The 24,343-nt window shown below is 37.1% G+C and overlaps 1 protein-coding gene across 7 annotated transcripts in view; it reads left to right on the top strand.

The window, feature by feature from the left end:
• LOC138308547 (neural cell adhesion molecule 1-A-like) overlaps positions 1 to 24,179 on the top strand; it is a 31,317-nt gene extending 7,138 nt beyond the window's left edge. For 2 of the 7 annotated variants that reach the window (XM_069249585.1, XM_069249584.1), the window contains exons 3-10: positions 11,837 to 11,902; positions 12,440 to 12,566; positions 15,333 to 15,473; positions 15,745 to 16,047; positions 17,346 to 17,618; positions 19,922 to 20,236; positions 20,886 to 20,909; positions 23,638 to 24,179. In XM_069249585.1, coding sequence (XP_069105686.1) covers positions 11,837 to 11,902; positions 12,440 to 12,566; positions 15,333 to 15,473; positions 15,745 to 16,047; positions 17,346 to 17,618; positions 19,922 to 20,236; positions 20,886 to 20,909; positions 23,638 to 23,741 — 1,353 coding nt within the window. In that variant the 3' untranslated portion in view covers positions 23,742 to 24,179. Of the gene's footprint in view, positions 1 to 7,948; positions 8,177 to 11,836; positions 11,903 to 12,439; positions 12,567 to 15,332; positions 15,474 to 15,744; positions 16,048 to 17,345; positions 17,619 to 19,921; positions 20,237 to 20,885; positions 20,910 to 21,255; positions 21,312 to 23,637 lie in introns of those variants that run through there. The other 5 variants (XM_069249583.1, XM_069249581.1, XM_069249582.1 and 2 more) reach the window with 5 other exon arrangements.
• Positions 24,180 to 24,343: the final 164 nt, after the last annotated feature.

Below are 24,343 nucleotides of genomic sequence, written 5' to 3'. Positions count from 1 at the left end.
AGCGGTCGAAAAATATGGGATTGTTGTTCTGTTTTTTTTTTTAATTTACGATACAATCTATGATCATAATACAGATAGACCTAACACTATGCAGCGCTAGCTTTAAAAAGTCGCGAGGCGCCAATAGGTACAAAGAAGTGTAACGACTTGTTTTGCTACGACCGCAGCCATTAGCGTAGAGTGAGAATTATACAATTAATTTGTTTTGCCCTGGGTTCGACTGCCGCGTTAGCTTGCAGATTCCTATGTCTCGCTACAATATTCAAAGGTACTATTGAGTATGGACAATGGACGACATCAAATTCATTTTACAGTTTATTAATATTTAACATGTGTAAAGGCGACAACAAGAAAATACCGCGTGGCTCAGTGGGAAGAAATGTGTAATGGATAGTTTTGGTGCTAATATTCTCACGTTTTCGCTATCAGAATTAACTCCTGCCCATCAATGAAAGACCGAGCACGTGGCGCTACACACCGGGCCGATTATCGATAGTTTAACCTCCAATTTCACAAACACCGTTCTCCAGCGAAGATTCTCAAAATATTTCCTTAACGGTTAACCCCGAAACTCAACACAGGAGGCTCCCACTCTTTTCCAGCCTACCAACAGCTCTCAACACAAGAGTGAAGACTTTTAAATACTATCGAAACCCGTCTAAAAGCGAGACATGCCAAGTCCGTCATTGCACAATTTCACAAGTATTTCAAACTCAAAAATATGGCAAAAATATCGACTGACAGCGAAAAATACACACACAGTAATGTTAATGCATTTCCATACTATACGATAACAGCAAATTAGGGAAAGGATGGGCGACAAATATATAAAAATTACATAGGATTCAAAAACACAACCCTCACCTCTCAAGGCCCGGTAGAAAACTGAAAGTCTCGGCGCAGTCCCGAGATTTCGAGCCCAGCAAATTCCCGCCAAAGTCTCGGTTAATATAATTTCCGGAAAATATAGCAACGAAGCGCACCGCAGCTTCGTTACAGAAGCTTGATTGTTTCATATCGTTCAGTTTAGTTCAGTACATACATACATGTATACACATAGTGCAAAATACAAATACAAGTAAATACATTCGGAACAGAACACAGACACCCCTACCACTCATTCGACGACCATAGCGCTGGTGTAGAGAGTGATTTCAAAATCACTTGTTAGTAAGTATAAAGCGCCTCGTGTAAACAGCATTTGTAATGAATAATAATAAACACATACCGATCAGACATCGCCGTATATTTATTTATAACATGTGTGCGTCCGGGTTTCCTGTTTATAGTCTCGGTGTATTACACGCTTGGCTAGTCAAGTTTACGCTAGCGAGTAAAGCGTTTGTAAGACCCGGATTGACAAAATCCGAGGGTATAAAAGCCCGCGCTGACAGCATAGTCCACACACTTTTACTCAACTTTCTCAGAACAATAGACTTTTATGACAAGATATAACACACATTATCCCTAAATATACAACACTCACACAAATAGAAACATGGCATGTAACCAATTCAGTAGACCGTCACCATTTCCTTACTATGGGTTGCCTAGAAATAGGTCGGGGCGGTGGACCTAATTGGCCAACATACCATTTCTCTCTCTCTCTCTCTCTCTCTCTCTCTCTCTCTCTCCTCTCTTCTCGGTTTCCATATACAAAAACATAACAGGAACTAAGTAAGTAACCCATTCAATAAGCCGTCACCATTTCCTTACTATGGGATGCCTAGAAATAGGTCGGGGCGGGGGATCTGAATGGCCATCATACTTCGTCCAACCCCTCTCAGCTATCTTCATACTATCTAAGGGTGAAATCCATTCAATAAACCATCGCCATATCCTTACTATGGGTTGCCCAGAAATAGGTCGGGGTGGTGAACCTGATTGGCCACCACACTCTGTTCTTTTCTCCCCTATATCTTCTACGTCCTCTCTCACTTCCAAAAATTCTATCTTCTCCCACCACTCTCCTCACACTCTATCTTTCTCCATCTCTCACAAAGAACATAGCACAATACTCCTCCCCATTACCTCCTGTCTATTCCTCTTCTCCATAAACATATATCAATACTGACATCACGTCGCAAAACAAATATAGGGATAATTCAAACATCACAACAAATGGCATCGGGAGTTCTTCCAGGCTCGTCCCCATTGCTGGGGCACTCTAGTAACACCAGGAGTGAGAACTGAAGTAAACAACCAGCCAACACATCACACACCACCCATCGGAACTCATAACCTCGTCAACACACCCCTTTTTTTAACAAATACAACAATGGCATCGGGAGTTCTTCCAGGCTCGTCCCCATTGATGGGGCACTCTAGTAACACCAGGAGTGAGAACTGAAGTAAACAACCAGCCAACACATCACACACCACACATCCATCGACAACCACCCATCCCCCCCCCCCCCCAACCCCGTATACAATCCCCATTCCTGCCCTCATGTTTTCAATTCCCACTCTGTTGTCCACTATCGTAGAAATATTTATCTATTTATTTATTTAATAGTTTTTTTTTTTTTATCTATTAATTTTCCAAATTATCCATACATGCACTTTCGGCTCAACACCCTCTTTCTATAATAACTTCCTATAGTCGTCCTACTAAAATTCTCTACTCCCTCACAAAAACTAATGTCACAATATGCACAAACATACTTTAAAAACGTCGGAATGTACAGTATTATGTGTCGAAAGATAGGTATGGCAATACAGAAAGCAGAGACATTGACAAGAAGAACAGTTTTTGTATGGAGTCAGTCTTGGTTTGTGTTTAAATGTAGGGACACCAAAAAATTCACGAGCACGCGCACGACAACTACTAACACTTAGTCCGTCGGACGGGACTTAAAGACGGTGTCCCGTGTGAGAATGCCCAGCCTTGCACGATAAAAACCCCTCTGCGGTCTTTCGATGAAGAGTAGGTGTGATAACGCCGGCCCAGAGGTTAGGTATAGGTACAGGTCATAGTCTAGATATTTTCACATAGATAAATTAGAAGGGCTTCAAAATTATAGAATCTATATACCAAATTGATAGGTTAGGTTCCTTCCTTTCCCCCTGCTCTTGATGGGTAGGGCTAGTTACTGCTAGACGATGCCATGGTAGGACATTTTAGAATCTAGGAGTCGTCTTCCAAATTAATAGATATATAGGTATAGTAGACGACTCCTCACTCTATGCTTTCTCTATATACTCTGCTCTTCCTACTCCATTTCCTATCTTTTCTCGTGCCCCGAAACGTTATATTTAGCGTCACGGCACGTAAAACTCTTCATTCATTCATTCGACGAATTTCAGTCTGGTTTCAACACTCAAGCTGTGAAGATCGCGGAGTAGCAGGTATAGGCTATAATGGTATTCCCCTTGATAGAGTGTTTGGCAGCGGCTCGTGACCTGTGATAGGTCAATGACTACACAGTATAGTCGGTAGTAGTATAACCACAAGGTGGTTAGCGACTACATAGGTAGTCAGCGACTACAAGGTAGTCGGCTACAACGTAGTTGTCGGGAGTCCAGGACAGTGACTATACGCCTATATATAGGTAGTCAGCGACAACGTAGTTGTCGGGAGGAGTCACAGGGAAGTGATTTTAGGCCTATAAACACAAGGTGGTTAGCGACTACATAGGTAGCGATAGTCGGCGACTAGGCCAGTAACTACAGGGTGGTTTACGACTACACGGTAGTCAGTGAATATAGATTGTTTGTTATATACCCAATCATTAAGACCAGGTGTCGATGGTCAGGCAGACCACTGTATATATACTTATATATGAAATTATGTCTATTGTTAATCGCTCAGAATTTATGTAATGTTTTACACTATCACATAGTAGTCATATCGGTATATATTTGCTTCTGTAGACTGGTCACTAACCAAGATCATTCACTATTAGTGACGAACCCATTTAGAAACGTCACACATTCTAAATGAATATATCGAATGTTCTTCTCCTGAGTAAATGCCAGTATATTGTAAATTATTATTCTCCATTACCTACACGTGTAATACTGGCTGGTCCAGGGCAATACACTCATGTCGCCTTAAGCTGTATTGCATGGCTACCCATGCAATAAAGCCTTATTACGTCTCAGCGTCAACACAATTACTATCTTTTCGGTGCAATTTTAACATTTTTTTCCCAGAAAGTAGGCTGGATTTACTTGAAAAGATATAAACAACGGGATTTACGTTGAAAATATCACGTAATTTTCATGTATGGCCAATTGACTTGCCTTCGCGTTTTTCTTGAATTTGTTTCAAAATGTTGGAAAATCATAGTAGTAAAATTCCAATAAAAAGTTGAGGCATAAGAAAAAAAATACTCTTTCTTACGTGGATATGAAGGATAGGGATGTTCTACCCGAGGGTCACAAAATGTTGTAAAACCCGAGGCTTGCTTCAGCGACATATGAAAGAGTCTTAAAATATCATATGTGAAACTGGTTTAATACCAGAAAATTGAACCTGCCCTCCAGGGCGTTAGAATGGTACCTGTTGCTGCTGTTGCATGATCGTAAAAGGCGACTAAATTTAGGATCTTATCTTTTCTCTTCTTTCTAACGGACTGTTGCCTCCCTTGACACTGCCTCACGTTTGACCTTTTGTTGAGCGCTCGCCCATGTAAGGTAGGCTCTGCGTTATTTCCCCAGGCAGAGACACATCAAAGTCTGTAAAAGTTATAGGTTTTAGTCCTGCTTAACGTTTAACATACAGGGAGTAGCACGACTGGTTCGCCCGCTATATAGTTTATATAGGAAAAACACATTTATGCACCTCCATCTTGTCACATAAACAACAAAAAATAGTTTTGTGTGAAATGGCCACCGGATGGTGACATTTAATATTACACAAAATATATAGACAAACAAATAAAAAGTCATACTGACTAAGGCATAGCATTATACATATCAAACAAAGGAGACACTTTGTAAAATAAAGAAAAGCATGAGTGGGGTTTACCAAAACTCTGCCAAACATAAGACTTAAAACAAAAAAGCATAACTAAATAACTAACTGGAGTAAAATAAAAGATCATGGCTGGAAATATAAATTTATATAAGTTTTCAAAACAGAAATTGTGTTCCACAAACGATAAATTTTGGGTGGAAGAGGGAGGGTAATTGCTTAAAATTCAAAATTGGAGCTCGCACTTTCTCATGATAATGGCGCATAGAAAAAATTTTTCTACCCATGATCCTTTACTCCTATCAGTAAAGGGAAGTAATCCTAACAATAAATTTGGGTACTAGATTAAAGGGAGAAAACTCCTATAAAATATATGTGCAAGTATCGGTATGCATAAATTAAGCTAAGTACTTAGCTGCCTTTTATGCATCCTCCATCTTGTCACATAAACAACAAAAAATAGTTTTGTGTGAAATGGCCACCGGATGGTGACATTTAATATTACACAAAATATATAGACAAATAAAAAGTCATACTGACTAAGGCATAGCATTATACATATCAAACAAAGGAGACACTTTGTAAAATAAAGAAAAGCATGAGTGGGGTTTACCAAAACTCTGCCACAAAACCAAGATGTTGAAAACATCTAGGTTTCCCCACACAGGCGAAACCGCTATAAATGCTATGCTAGTCATAAAAAGTGTAAGATATAATTAAGGTACACACAATTTGTTGTAAAATAGAACAAATACAAAGTAGTCAATAAATGTATGCAGATCCATCGTATTTATACGAACAATACAATATATACTCTCAGATACTTGTTAAAAGGGTACAACGAAATTTTTTTAAATGGATGTAACCATTAACTCACTATTATATATAAAAAATTTAACCTACAGGGCCAATAAAATAACCTGTGACAGTTTTTGTGAACATTACAACAGAAAGCAAATGCAAATTTATAGTTCAGATACTAGGGAGGGGAAACCGGCTCAAGCAAGCCTCCCTTATTCAAACTCTTGACTGCATAAGCAATAAAGACACATACACAAATAAGATAAAATGGACAACCGTATTATGAATTGCTAACACAATTAGCTATTGAAAGTATTACAAATACAAACCTCAGGGCAAAAAGCCACCAGCGAATGAAAAGTGACACAAGCAAGCTTCCAATTCAATTGCCCACATTTTAAACAGTATAAACAATGTGATATATCATATGCTTACAAAACTATAAAAATGAATATCTAATAGTTAATTCTGAAGGCTGTACATTAATAATAATTAGCACGATATATCATGTACAGCAGAATATAAGCAACCGGCTTTTATGAACATTATTTGCTTGAAATGAGTCAAACTGGGTTAGAATTATTAGCCTGAAATAGCATTTTAACACCATATCCATATTGGTCCTGGCTGACCCCCAGGTGTTTGTTTGTTTGCTTAATCAACGTCCTACTAACAGCCATGGTCATGTAAGGACGGCCTCCCATGCATGCGGTGCGCTGCGTGTATGCTGCGCGAGGTGCGCGCTTTGGGAGACCGCGGTAAATTCATGTTATGTCTTCTTGTATAGTGGAACTATTGCCCTTTTTATAGTGCTATATCACTGAAGCATGCCGCCGAAGACACCAAGCAACACACCCCACCCGGTCACATTATACTGACAACGGGCGAACCAGTCGTCCCACTCCCCGTTTGCTGAGCGCTAAGCAGGAGCAGAAACTACCACTTTTATAGACTTTGGTGTGTCTCGGCCAGGGGACAGAACCCAGAGCCTTCCTCACAGGGGCGAACGCTCGACGCAAGGCCAAAAGTGAGGCGGTGCCAAGGAAGGCATTAGGAAAGATAAAGTCAGTTAGGAAGAAAAGAAAAGATAAGATCCTAAATTTAGTCGCCTTTTACGATCATGCAATAGGGGCAGCAGGTACAATTCTAACCCCCTACCTGCAGGGCATTGACCCCCAGGTACCAGAGGGGTGGGGCCAAAATATGTCAAAATGGCTAAAATTAAAAAAAAATCTGCTTCTGAATTCACAGGTTTGATGGAACCAAATAATCTTCATAGATTAAAAAGAGAAATTTATAAAATCACTGACATTGACTGGCTTCTAGTTTGGTTTTGTTGTTTAACGTTGGCAAAGCAAATTGGAATTTTAAGCATAAGGTTTGGTTACATAATACACTATCAAAATAAAAAAACCCAAAAAAACAAAAATTCTAATACGAAGGTTCAACTTTAAAGTTTATTCTGTTTCGTAGATACTTTTTACAAATTTGAACCAACTTTTCAATGCTCTTTCTGTAGCAGCACTCAGGTGACCGTCAAGGCCTCTTGGGCCTCTTGTTAATAATTGGATTTTTTTGCATATAAGTTTTATCATAATAATACTGTATCTCACGTTTTCTAACATCTAAGAAAAATACTCTGAATGTACTCTAAATAACCCACAAATTAATATTTATAATTTAATTTTCTAGAGATATGTTTTTTTCGAATACATTTTGGGACTCTTTTTTTTTCTACGAAATCATCATGCCGTTATTTCAGACAATACATATGTATATTTTTCTTCGTTGATGATGTTTGATGCGTTACTTTTCTACGATGATACAAATATTATCTATTTATTCTGTTCGTCTTCTAGGTCTATATATTTCGGACGGGTGCTCAAAAATGAATGACTAATATGTGTCGCATATAAGTAATAACTTGACTAACAATCGAGTTTTCGACTTCCTGTATATTTATCTTGGATTTATGAAATCGCCATACATGAATATTCTTAAGTCGTTGGTAAACACGCACCCCGCACAACATATACGCAACACACCGCATACATGGGAGGCCGTCCTTACATGACCATAGCTGTTAATAGGACGTTAATTAATCAAACAAACAAACAAACAAACAAGTCGTTGGTGGTACCTCGATTGCGGATATACACGGACATTTAATTTATACTGTGCATGTGTGTATATATAATACACCCGTACCCAATCTTATTACCTGTATCTATATTTAGAAGGGAAAACCTTGAATAAGATATTCGATGATATTCTAGAACAACTTCGACTGTTCAATGCTATTCTAGAACAACCTCGACTGAAATGAGATCTGTTCGATGCTGAGATTTCAGTGGGAACACGTTAGTTGAAGACGGCAGACTAAATTTGATGATTCAGTGGAAACACGGGGATTATTTAATTTGTGTCATTTTCCTTCTAATTATTTTACCATCACCGGTAAGTACAGTAACTTTCATTTTGTTGTCATATTTTCAAAGTATTGTAATCTTATCTCCTTTTGAAATATAGTCCAAATTAACCGATGTTTGATCAAATAACTATGTTGAAATATCAATTAGATTTGCTGTTATTAAGTCAATAGGAAAATAAAATCAGCCAGGCATACAGTTTTATCGCCATGATAAACACAACAAATATATAACACTTCTATACAGATATGTTTCACTGCAGGTACATGTATGTTTGAATGAGTAAACACGCCCTATGTAATAGTCTTCTGTATTGATGTAAATCCATAAAGACGTATTACAAACGAGATAATTTACGATGCTAGTTCGTAGTCACATGGACAACGTAAATGTGTAATCTTGTGTGATACGTCTCATATATACTCTGTGACGTATTACACACATTTCAGTTCTCTGCTGTACAGTAAGTGTGTAAGTGGTGTAATGTTGGTCGAGTGTGTATGTGTGTGTGTGTGTGAGAGAGAGAGAGAGAGAGGAAATGTTAGTATATGATATTTGCCAATTAACCAACATTAGTTGTATTTAACTGTGTTTGTTGTACACGGTTACGTATATTCAGTAAATATATGCTTACTTAAAACACTTTGTACTATTGATACTATAATCTCTATGGAAGTTGTCCTGTTTCAATGATATGAATTAAGATTTACTTCAATATAACCAAGTTTAAAGATGCTCCACTGCCGACAGAGCATACATTATATTCTTCATTTGAACAATAATTAGTGTTTAATCGTGTATATATATGTCTAATTGACACAAAAAATACTATAAAATAATTCATTTTGCCTTTGGTGCACGCGCAATTAGTACTTCATTCCATATAGGATATAGTGCCAAGGAATTTTTTCGGGATGCAATTAATTATTTTTCATATTTTTAACTTGGAGTAGAATTAGAAGCTCAAACTTTTCAATGGTGGTAATGGTGTAAAATAAGTAACTTTTGTGACCGAAGAAAAATATTAAATCGTCTGCTCCTGTTTTTGATAGTGAAAAATACTATATGTCAACAGTGGAGCATCTTTAACTATTTCTTCAAAATAAGTACATAATACATACATACAATCACAACAATCAGTGCAAGCTTTTGATTTTTGTCATGTCTAGACTACTAGGGCACAAAGGTCAAGTAGATATACAACATTTTCAATACACATGAACGACTTTATCATCTCGGTTGTTGTTAACCGGTCACCTATATTATTGTATTATACTGTATTGTCTGATAGTAATGTCAGTTCAATGAGTCATCCGTCTTTTTTTTTTAAATATCTGTACCTCTTTTGTATATATAATATACCTAATACATTTTCTAGCTGTATATAGCCCACCGAACAAAACAAAAAAGAATGTCTGAACTATATATATTTGTATAAATTGGTCAATTACTTCATGATGTTTTCTTCAAAACAAACAACCAATATAAGTTTTGGATTAAATAGCCACAGCCTATTTTAATATTTAATAACCACAGTGTTGACAGCTAGTGTCTCTGCTTTTTATTTGTCAGCTCCCGATTCTGGGGTAAAGTTTTGATTTGATACCTTTTTGAAGAATGACTGGTTTCGTGTAATTTTGTGTGTATGCCTCTGTGCCGTCACAATATATCCTTTTTTTGGCGATTACTTTATACGGATTTGGGTTGTACGGCGGTGTGGTTTTGTCTCGTCTGTTCTGCTTAACAAGTGTGTATTCCGAATCTCTCGCCTGTCTTCTAGTATGTGGATACCTTTTCATTTTTGCCTTTTTGCTGTTGATCTCTGTTGTTTCTGATCTCTTTGTCATCTGGTACTGTACTGCAACTAACGATGGAAGTTTGATTCTGATGTTTCTTCCAAACATTAATGTTGCTGGAGGAATACCAGTTGTAGTATGTAGAGTACTTCTGTAGTTCCTGGGAAACGCGAAGAGTTCTTGTTTCCATGCTTTATTTTTGCTGTCGTTGATCTTTCCTATTGTTTTCATAAATAAGTTCCACTTCACCATTGCTAGGAGGCAATAATGGTGTCACTTTTCTGTGGTGAACACCAATATACCAAAATTTAAAATTTAGCAAATTCCTAACTACTGAATGATGGTCCAATGTCTGTACTGAGGATCTCGGGTACTCCAAAGGTAGCGCTGAATACCTAGCCATAGAATTCAAACTTTTGTTTGTTGAATTCACATGTGCTTTTGTTGAGAGTTAAGTGATTCTCCTCGCGTCGCTCGAATACGGTTTTCAAGTTTGTGTCGTGCTCATGCTGTGATTTGCCATAAACTATGATATCATCACATCCTCACATCGTTGAATCCTTCGAGGACAGTTCTGAGGGTGTTTTGTAAAATCTCCGCAGCAGATGATACTCCAAAGCTTAGACTTTTATAGCGTCGTAATCCTACATGTGGTGTAAATGTTTTTATATTTCTGGAGTCGTCGTCTAGATCCAGTTGATGATAAACGGCATTAAGGTCCAGTTTACTGAACACTTTCGATCCGTTCAGGTCAACGATAAGGTCATGAATTGTTCGGTGTTATGTGTTGTTCCCTTTGAATAGCCGTGTTAGCTTGGCGCATATCAACACAAAGTCGTATTTGTCCTGGATTCTTAGGTTTTGGTGCAACGACAATCGGAGCGACCCATGGTGTAGGACCGGACACTTTTTCAATGATATCCAGTATTCTGATCTTTCAACCGTTTTATTTCTTTTTCTACTTCTTTCCTCACATGGAAAGGAATTCGACGGTGTGTTGGCTGACTGGTTGAACATCTCTTTTGATGTGTAACTTGAATTTTACATTCTCACATTTTCCAATTCCTCTTAAAATGGATGGATATTTGTCATAAAGTTCATCACATTTTGCTTTGGGTGTCATATTCGCAATGGTGGGAATAATCTGTAGCTTAAGTGCTGTTTCATAGCTCAGCAAGTTTCCGTGTTTTCCTTTCACAACAAAGAGTAATCCAGTCGTAGTATTGTTTTTGTCTCAATGGTAGCTTCAAATGTTCCCAAAAGTGGTAAGAAGTTTGACGATCCATTCCCCAATACCTTTATCTTTGATTTTTGAGAAACCTGTACATGAAATGTGAGACATATCCCTTCAGTACTTTCTGAGAAATAGCGGTAACAAACTTTAATTATCAAAATCTAAGATGGCTGCCATGTCCTGTCGGCCAAGTTGTTCACCGATCGGTCCGAAAATGCTTTATGTACAACTAGACCTCTAGGGGAACCTGCACATGAAATTTGAGACAGATCCCTTCAGTAAATAGCGGTAACAAACTTCAAATATCAAAATCCATGATCGCGTCCTGTCGGCCAGTTTGTTTACAGATCGGTCTGAAAATATAATATGCACAACTAGGACCTCAGGGAAACTTGCACGTGGAATGTGAGACAGATCCCTTCAACGCATTCTGAAAAATAGCGGTAACAAGAATTGTTACCAGACGGACAGAACGACGGACGGACCACGGACGAAAGGCGATTTGAAAAGCCCGCCATCTGATGATGTTGTGCTTGTACAAACTGTGTCCGCTAGATTTTATGGTCCTTGTACAAAAGCTGTGGCAGTGGATGCGTTAGATTTAATGGATAGCGTGATCACCAAAAACATTACTATCGTTTTTTTTGTTATTCTCCAGATGATGTCCACAAAGATGCTTAGATTGGCCTTCCTTGCGCTTGGATGCATTACAGTGATTACAACAGTACGTATACATTCTCCGAATCAAACATAGAAAAGATTTATAGGTGACATTGTAATATAAAATTTATTAAACAAATTTAAGCATTTTATATGCCATGAAAGTTTAAATTTCATATAATATAGTCATGAGTTTTAAATATTCTAATTTAGCATATAACTAGTATTTTTGGATATTTATACATAGTATTTTTGTATACATAGACAAAGTAATTCATTTACGTTTTATATATTTAAGAATTACGAAATCGGGCTAGTATCTCGTTTATATCAACACTGTACTAACAGTCCGCTACACATGGCTGAGCGTAATCTCGTTCAACCAGACTCTTGCCGGCTGGGCATGTTATGCCAGACAGGGAATGCGTAGTATCAAGTGTCTGGCTCAACGAGACTAGGCTGGGCGGAAAGCATAGTACAAACAATCAAGGGACAAACCTCTACAACTAAGCTCACTAACTATGGGTGCGTTCGATTTACACTACATATTAGTCTCCATACAGATTACATCAGTTATTACGATTTTTCTGTATATGAGCAGTTGGATATACGTTATCCCGGATACGACTGTCAAGAGAAAATTGCGAATGGAACTGTGCTTCACCATATCTACTTTCCAAACGGAAGTTCTGAATATTACTGTTGCTATCCAGTCGTCTGTAACAGAGGTAAATCGTCAAAACACGAATGTGATCACATTTTTTAAAGTGTGACATAAGTAATATTAATGCACACTGATCATGACTTATACACAATTTTTAGCTCACCTGGCCCGAAAGGCCGGTGAGTTTATGTCATGGCGTGGCGTCCGTACGTCCGTCAACATTTCATTTAAATTGTCATTGGATTATGCATGGATTGTAACCAGAAACATCCTTGGGGGAAGATATATAAAGTTTTTGTATAGATTTCGGCTCTCATATACCGATGGTTTGTTTATTTGATTATTATAACCTCCTATTAACGGCCAGGGTCATGTAAGGACGGCCTCCCATGTATGCATTGTGTAGCGTTTGTGAAGTGCGTGTTTTGGGAGACTGCGATATGTTCGTGTCTGGTCTTCTTGTATAGTGGACCTGTTGCCCTTTTTATAGTGCTTTATCACTGAAGCATAACGACGAAGACACCAAGCAACACACCTCACCCGGTCACATTATAATGACAACGGGCGAACCAGTCGTCCCATTTTCTTTATGCTGAGCGTTACCCCGCACTTCACACACGCTACACACTACATACAAGTGAGGCCGTCTTTACATGACCCTGGCTATTAATATGACGTTTAAATAATAAAACAAACAAACAAACCATGTGAGGTTTGTTTGTTTGTTTGATTTATTAACGTCCTATAAACAGCTATGGTCATGTAAGGACGGCCTCCCATGGATGCGGTGTGTTGCGTGTATGTTGTGCGAGGTGAGTGTACTGGGAGACTGCGGTATGTTCGTGTTGTGTCTTCTTGTATAGTGGAACTGTTGCCCTTTTTATAGTGCTATATCACTGAAGCATGCCGCCGAAGACACCAAGCAACACACCCCACCCGGTCACATTATACTGACAACGGGCGAACCAGTCGTCCCACTCCCTGTATGCTGAACGCTAAGCAGGAGCAGAAACTACCACTTTTATAGACTTTGGTGTGTCTCGGCCAGGGGACAGAACCCAGAGCCTTCCTCACAGGGGCGAACGCTCAACTCCAGGCCAAAAGTGAGGCGGTGCCAAGGGAGGCATTAGGAAAGATAAAGTCAGTTAGGAAGAAGAGAAAAGATAAGATCCTAAATTTAGTCGCCTTTTACGATCATGCAATAGGGGCAGCAGGTACAATTCTAACGCCCTACCTGCAGGGCAAACCATGTGAGGACGGCCTTCCATGTGTGATGCGTTGTGGGTATGAAGTGCAGGGTGTGTGTTCTGAGAAACTGCAGTATGTTCGTGTTGTGTCTTTTTGTATAGTGGAAATCATGATCTTTTTTATAATGCTATATCACTGAAGCATGCCACCGAAGATACCAAGCAACACAACCCACCCGGTGTCACATTATACTGACAATTTGCATATAACCCAGTCCGTCAGACATCAGTTTCAGCATAGAATGTTCCGTGAAGCACACGGAATTCCCCGTGCTTTTCCCACACGGAATTTCCCGTTCATTTCCCATCCGGAATTCCTCGTTTATTTTCTGACCTAAAAATAGCTTTGGCATAGAAATTCCCCATTATTGCATTTTTGAAATTAAAAAAAAAATAATGTTATAGAAAAAAATTCTGGCATTAGGGTTGAATATTGTTTTTACTGTGTTAACGGTAGTAATGGGATAGACATTTAGATGTATTTATCACAGGGGGCCAGTTAAATGAAAATGGATGTTGTCATACGTTATTTGTATTTGGTGGATGGACTTTTTCAGAAAATACGAGATTTGAAGAATTATTAAAACAATCGGGATAATTACAATAAAACGGAGAAAGGGACGACAGTCGACATATTGGAATTTTTACCCCGCCTCGATTAAAGTTATTTTTTTTCACGATAGTATACCTTTTCTCCAAGAGTCATAGTCATGTGTCAGTCCTCCGATAATCCATAATCACACACATACCATGCAAAAGCATATAAACGATGTCTATATAGTCGAACGCAATATTTTTCTCCACAATTACCGGCGCATTCTGACTTGAGACATTTTAATCGGTTTAGTAAGAGGTATTTCGATACGTTTGTTTTCGCGGAAAATTTTAATATTAAAACGTATCGAAATACCTGACTAAATCGATTAAATTACATTGCAGGGGAAGTCACTCTAATCGCTTTCAGTCCACTAAATACAAAAAATGTATGACAAACTGGCCCCCTGTGATATATATTACATTATATAGCTAAGTATATAGCTGCCGTATAATATTGAATTTTTGTTTTGTACTTTTCAAACTTCGCGTCACTCAAAATCACGACAATACTTATCTTGTACTTTTGTTTACTGGTATGTTTTTGATTAATAAGTGTCCTATTGACAGCCAGGGTCATGTGAGGACGGCCTCCCATTTATGCGGTGTAGCGTGTGTGTTTTGGGAGACTGCGGTATTTTCGTGTTGTGTCTTCTTGTATAATAGTGGAACTGTTACCTTTTTATAGTGCTATTGATCGGACGTTGATCAAACAAACAAACAACAAACAAACAAACAAACAAACATACACAAATAATTAACGGACAGCCTACCAGCCAGAATATCCCATCCATGCAATATGTTGTGGTGTTTTGATATCTCTATGTTCTGGGAGGCTGCGGTATATTTGTGTTGTGTCTCCTTGTCAAAGTGGTATGTTTGTGAATGTCTAAATATTTTGGTAGACTACGATATATTATTGTTATGTCTCTGTGATCATAGGTAGGAGCATGACAGTACAAATCATTTATACTTCGTATATATTTCAGGGGATATTGAATTCTGCTCCGAGGATCTTAGGAGTGACCAATGCATTCCATGTGCAGGACCACATTGTAACTACAAAAATATTTCTTCGCAGCATGTAGTTCAAAAAGATGGGGAATTCTGCAGAGAAAAATGTATTTACGGTAAGTTTTTCTTCTGAAGACTGAGTACAGTAAACTTATAATATATTATACTGGTCTTCTGTTTTTTATTGACAACATAAAGTTTGACAGATTAAAACAATTGTAATTCGAATGATTAAGGCCGAGATCGGAGGTTTCCGGATTGTCAAGGATTTACTGTACAACGACCTAAGTAGTACTTACTTTCTTGCAACTTTTTCTAAGACTTGCATAAATTATTTAACTTGTTTTCAACGCTTTTCTTATTCGTTATACAAACCTGATTTCCCAGGTACGCCCGTTGTGAAATTTGATCCACCGGAGCAAAAAAGACATCGAGGAGATAATGTGACTCTTAATGCGTTTGTTAAAGCCGATAACGTAGTGGAACATTCCTACTGGATCGAAAACAGGACTGTGATAGCTATGAACATCTATGCAATTGACACGAACAAGTATACAATTAAAACCAGTCAAAACAAAATATCGTTGACTGTAACCGACCTTCATTGGTCTGATACTGGAATATACAGTCTAGTGGTAACAGATTCGGCTGGGAACTCCGGTAATGGCAGCATTAACGTGAACGTCGTATGTGAGTATTAACTATATTACCAGTATAATATGACGGGTGGAATGTGCTTTTTGATATTTTTTGCAGTATACTTCAGTAAGATGCTCTCTGCAAATTAAAGGTGTGCCGCGATGGCCGAGTGGTTTAATTAGATGTCCCGATAAATTACCACAAGTCATCCACCTCTGGGTTGAGAGTTAAAACCCATTTGGGACAGTTACCTTAGGCTTTCCTCTTGGATCACTAATAAACTTGGCACGTTAGTAAATGACTGTAGCCTTGATACAAAAAAAACAACAACAAAAAAACAAAAACATAGGTCTAAATACATGTAACTCCTTAAAGATAACACTTCCTTGCTACGGAAGACAACTCATGGTGTTTCAACGCATGCGTGTGGAAATTGACAAATGCTCCAAGCTTTTGAATGACTGTCAATATCCCCATTAACCTTAAAGTGCGATTATATCTTACCTGTTGCGGGTCACTTCAGCATGACCCTTATGGTTATCCAATCAGCGAGTCTTCTATGAAATCTTCGGTTTGTTTGATTGATGAATTGATGTCCTATTAATAGCGAAGTTCATGTATGGATGGCCTCCCATGTATGCGGTGTGTTTGAAATATGGGTGGTTTTTTTGGGTAGTGTGCGGTCTATTAGTGTATATAGTAGTGTGCGGTTGCGTGTTTTGTGAGACTGCGCGTGGTTGTTTCTATCGGAAGTATAAACGGCTACTACTATGTCCCGTTTCTAGGCCAGGGATCATGCTGGTGTGACCCCGAACGGGGAGTTGTTAGATCTTGTATTGGAGAATATCGTAGAGCATCGTATAAGTATTTTAATTAGATTGCAAGCGCACGAAATCGCAAACGAAGAATTTTACTTCACTTGCTTTTTATTGCAATATAAAAATATTTATTAATTGTTAGGTCGAAGAAATATCTCGTACCATAGAAAATGATTGTAGGGAATGGGACGACTGGTTCGCCCGTTGTCAGTAAAATGTGACTTCGTCGGCTTGCTTCAATAATATAGCACTATAAAAAGCGAAGAGTTTCACTATACAAAATGACAGAGCACGAATATGTTACATTCTCCCAAAACATGCAGCACTACATACACGCTACACACCGCATACATGGGCGGCCGTCCTTACATGACCCTGGATGTTAATAGAACGTTACTCAAATCAAACAAATGTTGGTTTTATATTAAAGGACGGCCTCCTTGTATGCTATGTGTTTGTGTGAGTAAATATTTTGGGGGATGGCGGTATTTTCGTTTTGTAGACATATTTTACTTCTGTTTATCCTTGCAGCCCATCCTCTGGTCACCATGGAAACACATGGCTACGCCGATGCTGGATCAAAGTTTGATGTGATCTGTAGAATTGATGGGAACACCTTGACAACATCTATGACCTTCAAACACAGAAATGAGCAACCCCGACGATTGAATGTTGTCTCTCCACAAGTCGGGGAAATTAAATACACGATTCACAATATCAGTTCAAAAGACGCTGGAAACTATACCTGTATAGCCAAAAATTCCGTAGGCAAAGATGAAAGATTCCTGTACCTGAGTGTATATTGTAAGTAGCAATTTTATGTATATGAATTTGTAAAGCCTTATTTCGTTTCTTAAAAAAACTTAACATAAGGTCTCTCAAAGCATAGTTTGAATTGAAGTACATAATGCAGTTTCAATATTGAATAAGGAAAACCACTTGGTACAGACTAATACTCTCTCCGAATTTTATTATTCAACAGAATTCGGTAAGCAACAACATGATCTTGTTTAAAGTTGTGTGTCATAAAACATACAATGTGTGAATGTGGATGCTCTTAATGATGGTTCAGATCCATAAAAGCACCAACATACTATTGACATAGTGGTAAATGTCACATGAAATATCTATATGGTTACTGTCGATGTCAGTCACGTGATGGAACTCTTTTTTTCGATCGGAGCTACCCGTGTCATATCACGTGACCAACATCGCAATACCTATACATATCGGAATGAATTGGATTACTTAGGAGATTTCCGAGCTATTTTAAACGTGTACACGTGAAAAAATCAATATTTAGATTTGATATTTAATAACTTTGCCCATATAAACTTTACAAAATGCGATGTAAATGTCAAGTTTAAAACTAAGAGTCGAAGAAAAAGATATCAAACACTTCAAATATTTTTAATATATTTAATAGAAAAAGGCTTAGACCATACAATTTTAAACTCGAAACCACAGAGTCGTGAAATACGACTAAATTTAGAATATTGTTTTTCTATTCCTTCTCTGACTGCATCAGTTTTAACCTCGGTTTGAGCTCTCCTCCCTGTGGCTCTGGGTTATGTCTTCTGACCTAGACACAAGTAACGTAGTCTATTAAAGTGATAGTTTCTGCTCCTGCTTGGTGCTTCATATAAACGGAATGGGACGACACAACAGAAGGCCAAAAGTGAGGCGGTGTCAAGGGAGGTGTTGGAAGAAATAAAATCAGTTAGTAAAAAGAGGAAAGATAAATCCTATATTGGTCGCCTTTTACACAAGCAATAGGGGCAGCAAGTACAGGTTTACCACCCTACCTGCAGAGTAATATTACATACTCATGTCCGACAAGGGAACAAACGTAAACATTTTTGAGGTTAGGTTTAACCTTGGTTGAAACATGAAAAAATAAACTGAAGTCTTATTCGGAAGCAAGACATTTAACTTTGTTATCAAGTTTGAAGAAAATCCGATAATATTTATTACAGTTATTGTACGGAAGTGGCAGAAATGATTTTTTTTTATTAAATCAAAGGGCCATAACTCTGCTAATTAAGACCTGCCAAAAGTGCCGATCGAACTTTGCTAAGCCCCAAAGGTATTTTACTTTAAGTGTTTTTAAGTTTTAACATTTGATAGTTATTACATAGAAACTGCACAAAAATGACATTTGTAGTAAATTAAAGGGCCATAAGTCTAATAAATAACACCCGCTGAAAGAGTTGATCGAACCTGGCCAGGCTTTAAGGCATTTAACCTTGTTACCAAGTTTGAAGAAAATCGGTTAATATTTATTACAGTTATTGTACGGAAGTGGCAGAAACTGACTTTTTAGGTCACCTGAGACTCAAGTGACCTTTTCTAATTGCCTTTATCCGTCATCGTGCATTGTGCGTCGTGCGTCGTAAGGCGATAAACAATTTACTTTTTCGACTTAACAACTGAATCAAATTTGTTGAAATTTTGCAGAAACCTTCCATGGCCAAAGGTGAACCAAAATTATGAATTATATGGTCCCCGCCCCCTAGGGGCCTGAGGGTGGGGCCAAAAGAGGTCGAATAGGGTAAAACTTTAAAAATATTCTGAAATTCCAGAACTGGTAGAATCAAATACTTTTAATAGATTGAAAGGTCTTGACGTCCTTTACAAAAATTGTGAATTATATGACCCAGGTGTCTCACGTTCCCCACTGGGGAGGGAGTCAAGTTTACTATAGTTTATAATGTCAAATGTTGTCAGAATTATCAGTATGAGATGGCCATTGGATCCTATTTTTTCATATATTTATCCCCAGTTTTCTCAGAAAGCCGGGAATACAAATATTTCTACGAAAACAATTATAAAGTCGGGATTTCGATCCCAGACTCCGGTTCTGGCCATCATTTTAGAGTGAAAGACACTAAAAAAAAGAAAAAAAATCCCCCGACCCTATTTTTTTGGCCTTAATTTAATCTTAAATCTTAAATTTGTCTGTCAAGTGGACAGGGATATATCAACCAGAGTGTAAAAAATGTCACGTTTTTTGGTTTGAAATATTTTGTCTTTAACGCGTTTAAAAATTCAAATGTTAAATAAATGTCATATTTATTAAATGATAATGCCATATTATTTTCTTTCAGCAAAGCCGAAGATGAAGTTTCCTAACGACAACAGAACATTTACCTTTTACGCTGGGGACAACATGTCTATACCTATCTCTGTTACCTATCAACCACAACTTGACGTTCTAATTTGTCGACGCCATGACTTAGCCGAGCTTCCTTTCAAAGGAATTCCTTTAATTGAAGACATCTGGATGACATTTGATGCAGCAATTACAAATGTACAGCCTCGTGATAGTGGAAACTTCACTTGTGAAGCCACAAACAGAATAGGAACCACACATTCTGAATTATACATCATCGTCACACCTAAAGAAAAAGCTGTTAGAAAAGGTAATAATCAAGTTCGATTATCATCTCGTTGGCCACTTGGAGTGGTAAGGTTGTCAGTATATTACCACAAACCCTCAACCTTTTGGTTGCGAGATCCAATCATAAATGAGTCAGTTGCCAGGTATTGATCGCTGGTCGGTGGTTTTTCTCCTGGTACTCCTCCACAAACAAACCTGACAAATCTTACACTAAGCGTCCCATCAACTGCTTTACATAATGTTTTCGTTATAATATTGGAGGCTTTGGTTAAATTATATTGTCGTCAGTCATCAAACGATATCTTTTAAGAATGAATATCAAAAGATGTTCAGTATATATTCGAGTGAATATTGAAATCATAATATTGAAATGGAATTTTACTCATAATAAAAACATTTATACTACGTCAATTTTCGGCTATCGTTGGTCGATACGGTATCATTCATTTAAGTTTATATACTAGGCTCACTGATTTTATTGTTTCAGAAACAAGCAAAGTTGGGTTATCTATTGTGAAAAAAAACCCAAAAAATTCTTAAAATACATTTGACCTCATTCATGTTTTCGTTGTATTCATATTAATGTAGACAAACGTTTTTGGAAGGCGTGAGAATATACACATTTTTTTAAATTTGTTAACAGTGATCATATACATTTTTGCTTTATTCAGACCAGCAGAAGACAAAAGAAGTTTGTAAGTATATTGCCATTTGTGCCATAACTTGGCAAAAATCCTCATATATGTTATTTTATCTTCAGTAATGTATTGAACACCGTAAGGTTTGATGAATTACGCTACGAAAAACATTCAAAGGCACGGATAAAGAATATGATGCCTTATAAACTTTAGTTACAAAACATATTTTTGTATATGTTTATATGAAAACCTATCTGCAGAAGTCACCATAAAATTACTAATATCACTTAAAATATAAAATGAAACCACATCTTGATAGTCTGATCAAATATATTTATTTTTCTGCACTGTATATATAATTCTTTTTGAATTTTTTAAAATTAAATTAACGTCATATTAACAGCCAGGGTCTGGGCGGTATCTCCATGTATGCGGCGTGTAGCTTGTGTATAGTGTGCGGTGAGTGTTTAGGGAGACTGCGGTAAATTAGTTTTGTCTTCTTGTAAATTGGAACTCTTACCCTTTATATACAGTGTAGAGCTTTACATCAATGAAACAGCCGAAGTCATCAAACAACACACTGAACCCGATCACATTATGCTGCCTACGGGAGAACAAGTTGTCTCAGATCTTTATTGCTAGAACCCAGCACTAAGCAGTAGCAGAAACTACCACTTTTATAGACTAGGGTGTGTTTCGGCCAGGGGACAGAGCCAAGAGCCTTCCACAAAGGGGCGAGCGCTCAACCGAAGGCCAAAAGGTGTCAAGGGAGACGTTAGGAAGAAAGGGGAGTCTAAATTTAGTCGTCTGTTAAGTAATATTTTACTACTAACGGCTCTGACCGATAATTAATTAATTTGACCGGAGTCACATATATATAGATCCACTACACAAATCAAAACCAATAATTTACAAGTTTAAAGCCTTTGAAAACTTTTAGCGCTGTCTGAACTGGGAAACCGGATGTTTACATGTACAACTGGTGCCATTTAGGGGAATAACTGGTCTTTTTCATCTGTGTGTATCATCTGGAAAATATATCTTAGTATAGGAAAATCAATATTTTTCTGACTGTTTTGAAAACAAGGTACTTGGTTACAGATATGGAAACAGTACAAGTGCACATATCAAACAAAAATCATTAAAATGGACATTTAATGTCTAACCATATTACATGTACTTACTGATAAAGGGACTTGAGGATGTATGGAAGTGAACTTTTGACGTGAATCTGTCCATGCCGTCCTGCTTCCAAAATTTGAGGTCGTAGAAAGCAGATGGTACTTACACAAGTTATTTTGCATATATTATGAAAAATATTATCAAATCACTAATCTTAAGTTAGAAAAACAAACTTTATTTGGTTTAAAATAATCCTCTCGGTATATTTTACGACATGGCGGAACTCTATGCATTGGCAAGTCATCGTCTTTACCATTGTATATTAACGATTTATGGCACTGTCATTGTGTGAAATATGAAACAGGATACTGGTCTTGATACTAGTCAGTTGTTAAAAGTTAGAATCAACTGAAAATTATTCACAATACTGGCACATTCAGCAAACAGCAAAACACCTCGTGGTCAACGATTATGGAATCCATCAACACTGCCGGACTTGAGAGTAGTGAAGTTAAAAACTTGCAAATACATTGTATAAATATTATTTTCAATGGAATCTTGTAATTCAGGTCAAATTTGCCTAAAACTAGTCTATCATAAACGTACAGTGTAATTAACGTTTGTCTCAATGTCTGACAAACCATTGAATTTCGCATGTTCTGATTTAAGTGATTCTACCGTTCAGCTTACATCGTTACAGTACAATTTAGGCCCATTAGGCTAACATGGAAATCATGACTGAGATCGATATATGATTGTGATGATGATGCTGCTGCTGATGATGATATTGATATTTGATGTAAATGTTTGTCAAAATGGTTTTAAATAGAACAATTGAATATGTAAAAAACATCAATAAAAAATTGTCATTTCACATTGATTGAGAAAATGTTAATAAAACATTGAATTTTTTAGTGGGTGCCTCTTGGTTGTGATCCTTGGTTAGGTCACTTAACATATTCAAGACATCAAAAAATCAATTCTATAATTGTATGTTTTCTAATGTCAAACATTATTCAAAATTCAATGGAACGACCTGGAATGTCAACACAACGCTTGTAAATGTATCAGCTAGATATGATGTAAATATACATGTATACTGTTGCATAATACATGTAGGCTTATATCAGTACGATGTAGATGATTTCTGAAAAAGGCAAAATATGTTCAAATTTTACCAGACCTGTGAATTAAACATAAGGGAACTTATTCAGCAAGGGAACTGATTCTAATTGATAACTTGAATACAATACATGCACTAGGCCTGGCATTTATCAAGTTTATATAGGGGTTTTCCGCTTAAATTTGTTTGAAAAAGATTAAAATGTAGAATTTATACAGGCATTCGAATTAGCTTACCTGTATCATCTGCACTTCAACTGAATTATACCTCGTTCATAAATGTACATTCAGGGTTTTGTATATTACAAGTATAAGGTGCAAAACAGAACAATCTACATACTATTACTGTACAAAATGTACTTGTTTTTAGATTTGAAATATCTGAACTAGTCTTTGTTAACTTATGAAATCCATTCTTACCTCTAACCAGGACAAGCTATATCAGACTACCAGGTATACATGTATATGTAATAGCATAACTGGATTTTATATTGTGAATGTGAGATTATACTTCAGTTATAGGAAAATGAATCTTAAATAGTATTTTCTTTTCCAGCAATTATTAATACAAGCGTTGGAAGAAGACAAATGAACAATATTCTGATGACACTGCATGTACTATCTGTAATTGAGCTGAGTGGATGAAATTTGCCCTACAGAAGATCTGATAGCAACCAATCAAGAGCTGATAACGATGACACAACCTAATTATTTGTTACAAAGATAGTTAAAAAAGGAATTCAAACTTGCCTGGAAAATCAATCGCAACACATCTGTATCAAAATATCTCTGACAGACAAAATCATTAATCTACAAAAGTATCCATTGTATGTGAATATTTGATATATGTGAAAATCAAACCAGGAAATCCCAATGGAATTTGGGTCAGATATGGTGATATCACCACTCATATTTACTGTTTAAATTTTCCTAGCGTAACACATTATACAGAAAAGACATTGTAATGAACACGTCTTTGTTTGAAAGAAATCTTTAGTTTTTACACTGCCTTCTTGTGTCGAAAAAAAGGAATACAGGGAAGGTAACTCCCGAATAATAAAGTTGGTCCAGAATATCTTTTAATATGTTGTAAGAGTATTTCATCATAGATATTCTATATTCAATCATTAAAATATGTTATATAACAATCTCTGAAAATATTTTTATTAAATAATGTTACAAGAAATGGACATGTTATTATTAACAGCTAGTGTCATCATGTAAGGACATCCTCTCATGTCTGCGGT

This window comes from Argopecten irradians, chromosome 15 (assembly GCF_041381155.1).
Source record: "Argopecten irradians isolate NY chromosome 15, Ai_NY, whole genome shotgun sequence".
NCBI classification, from domain to species: domain Eukaryota; kingdom Metazoa; phylum Mollusca; class Bivalvia; order Pectinida; family Pectinidae; genus Argopecten; species Argopecten irradians.
The sequence above is the reverse complement of the archived record's forward strand: the minus strand, read 5'-3'. Positions and strand labels throughout refer to the sequence as shown.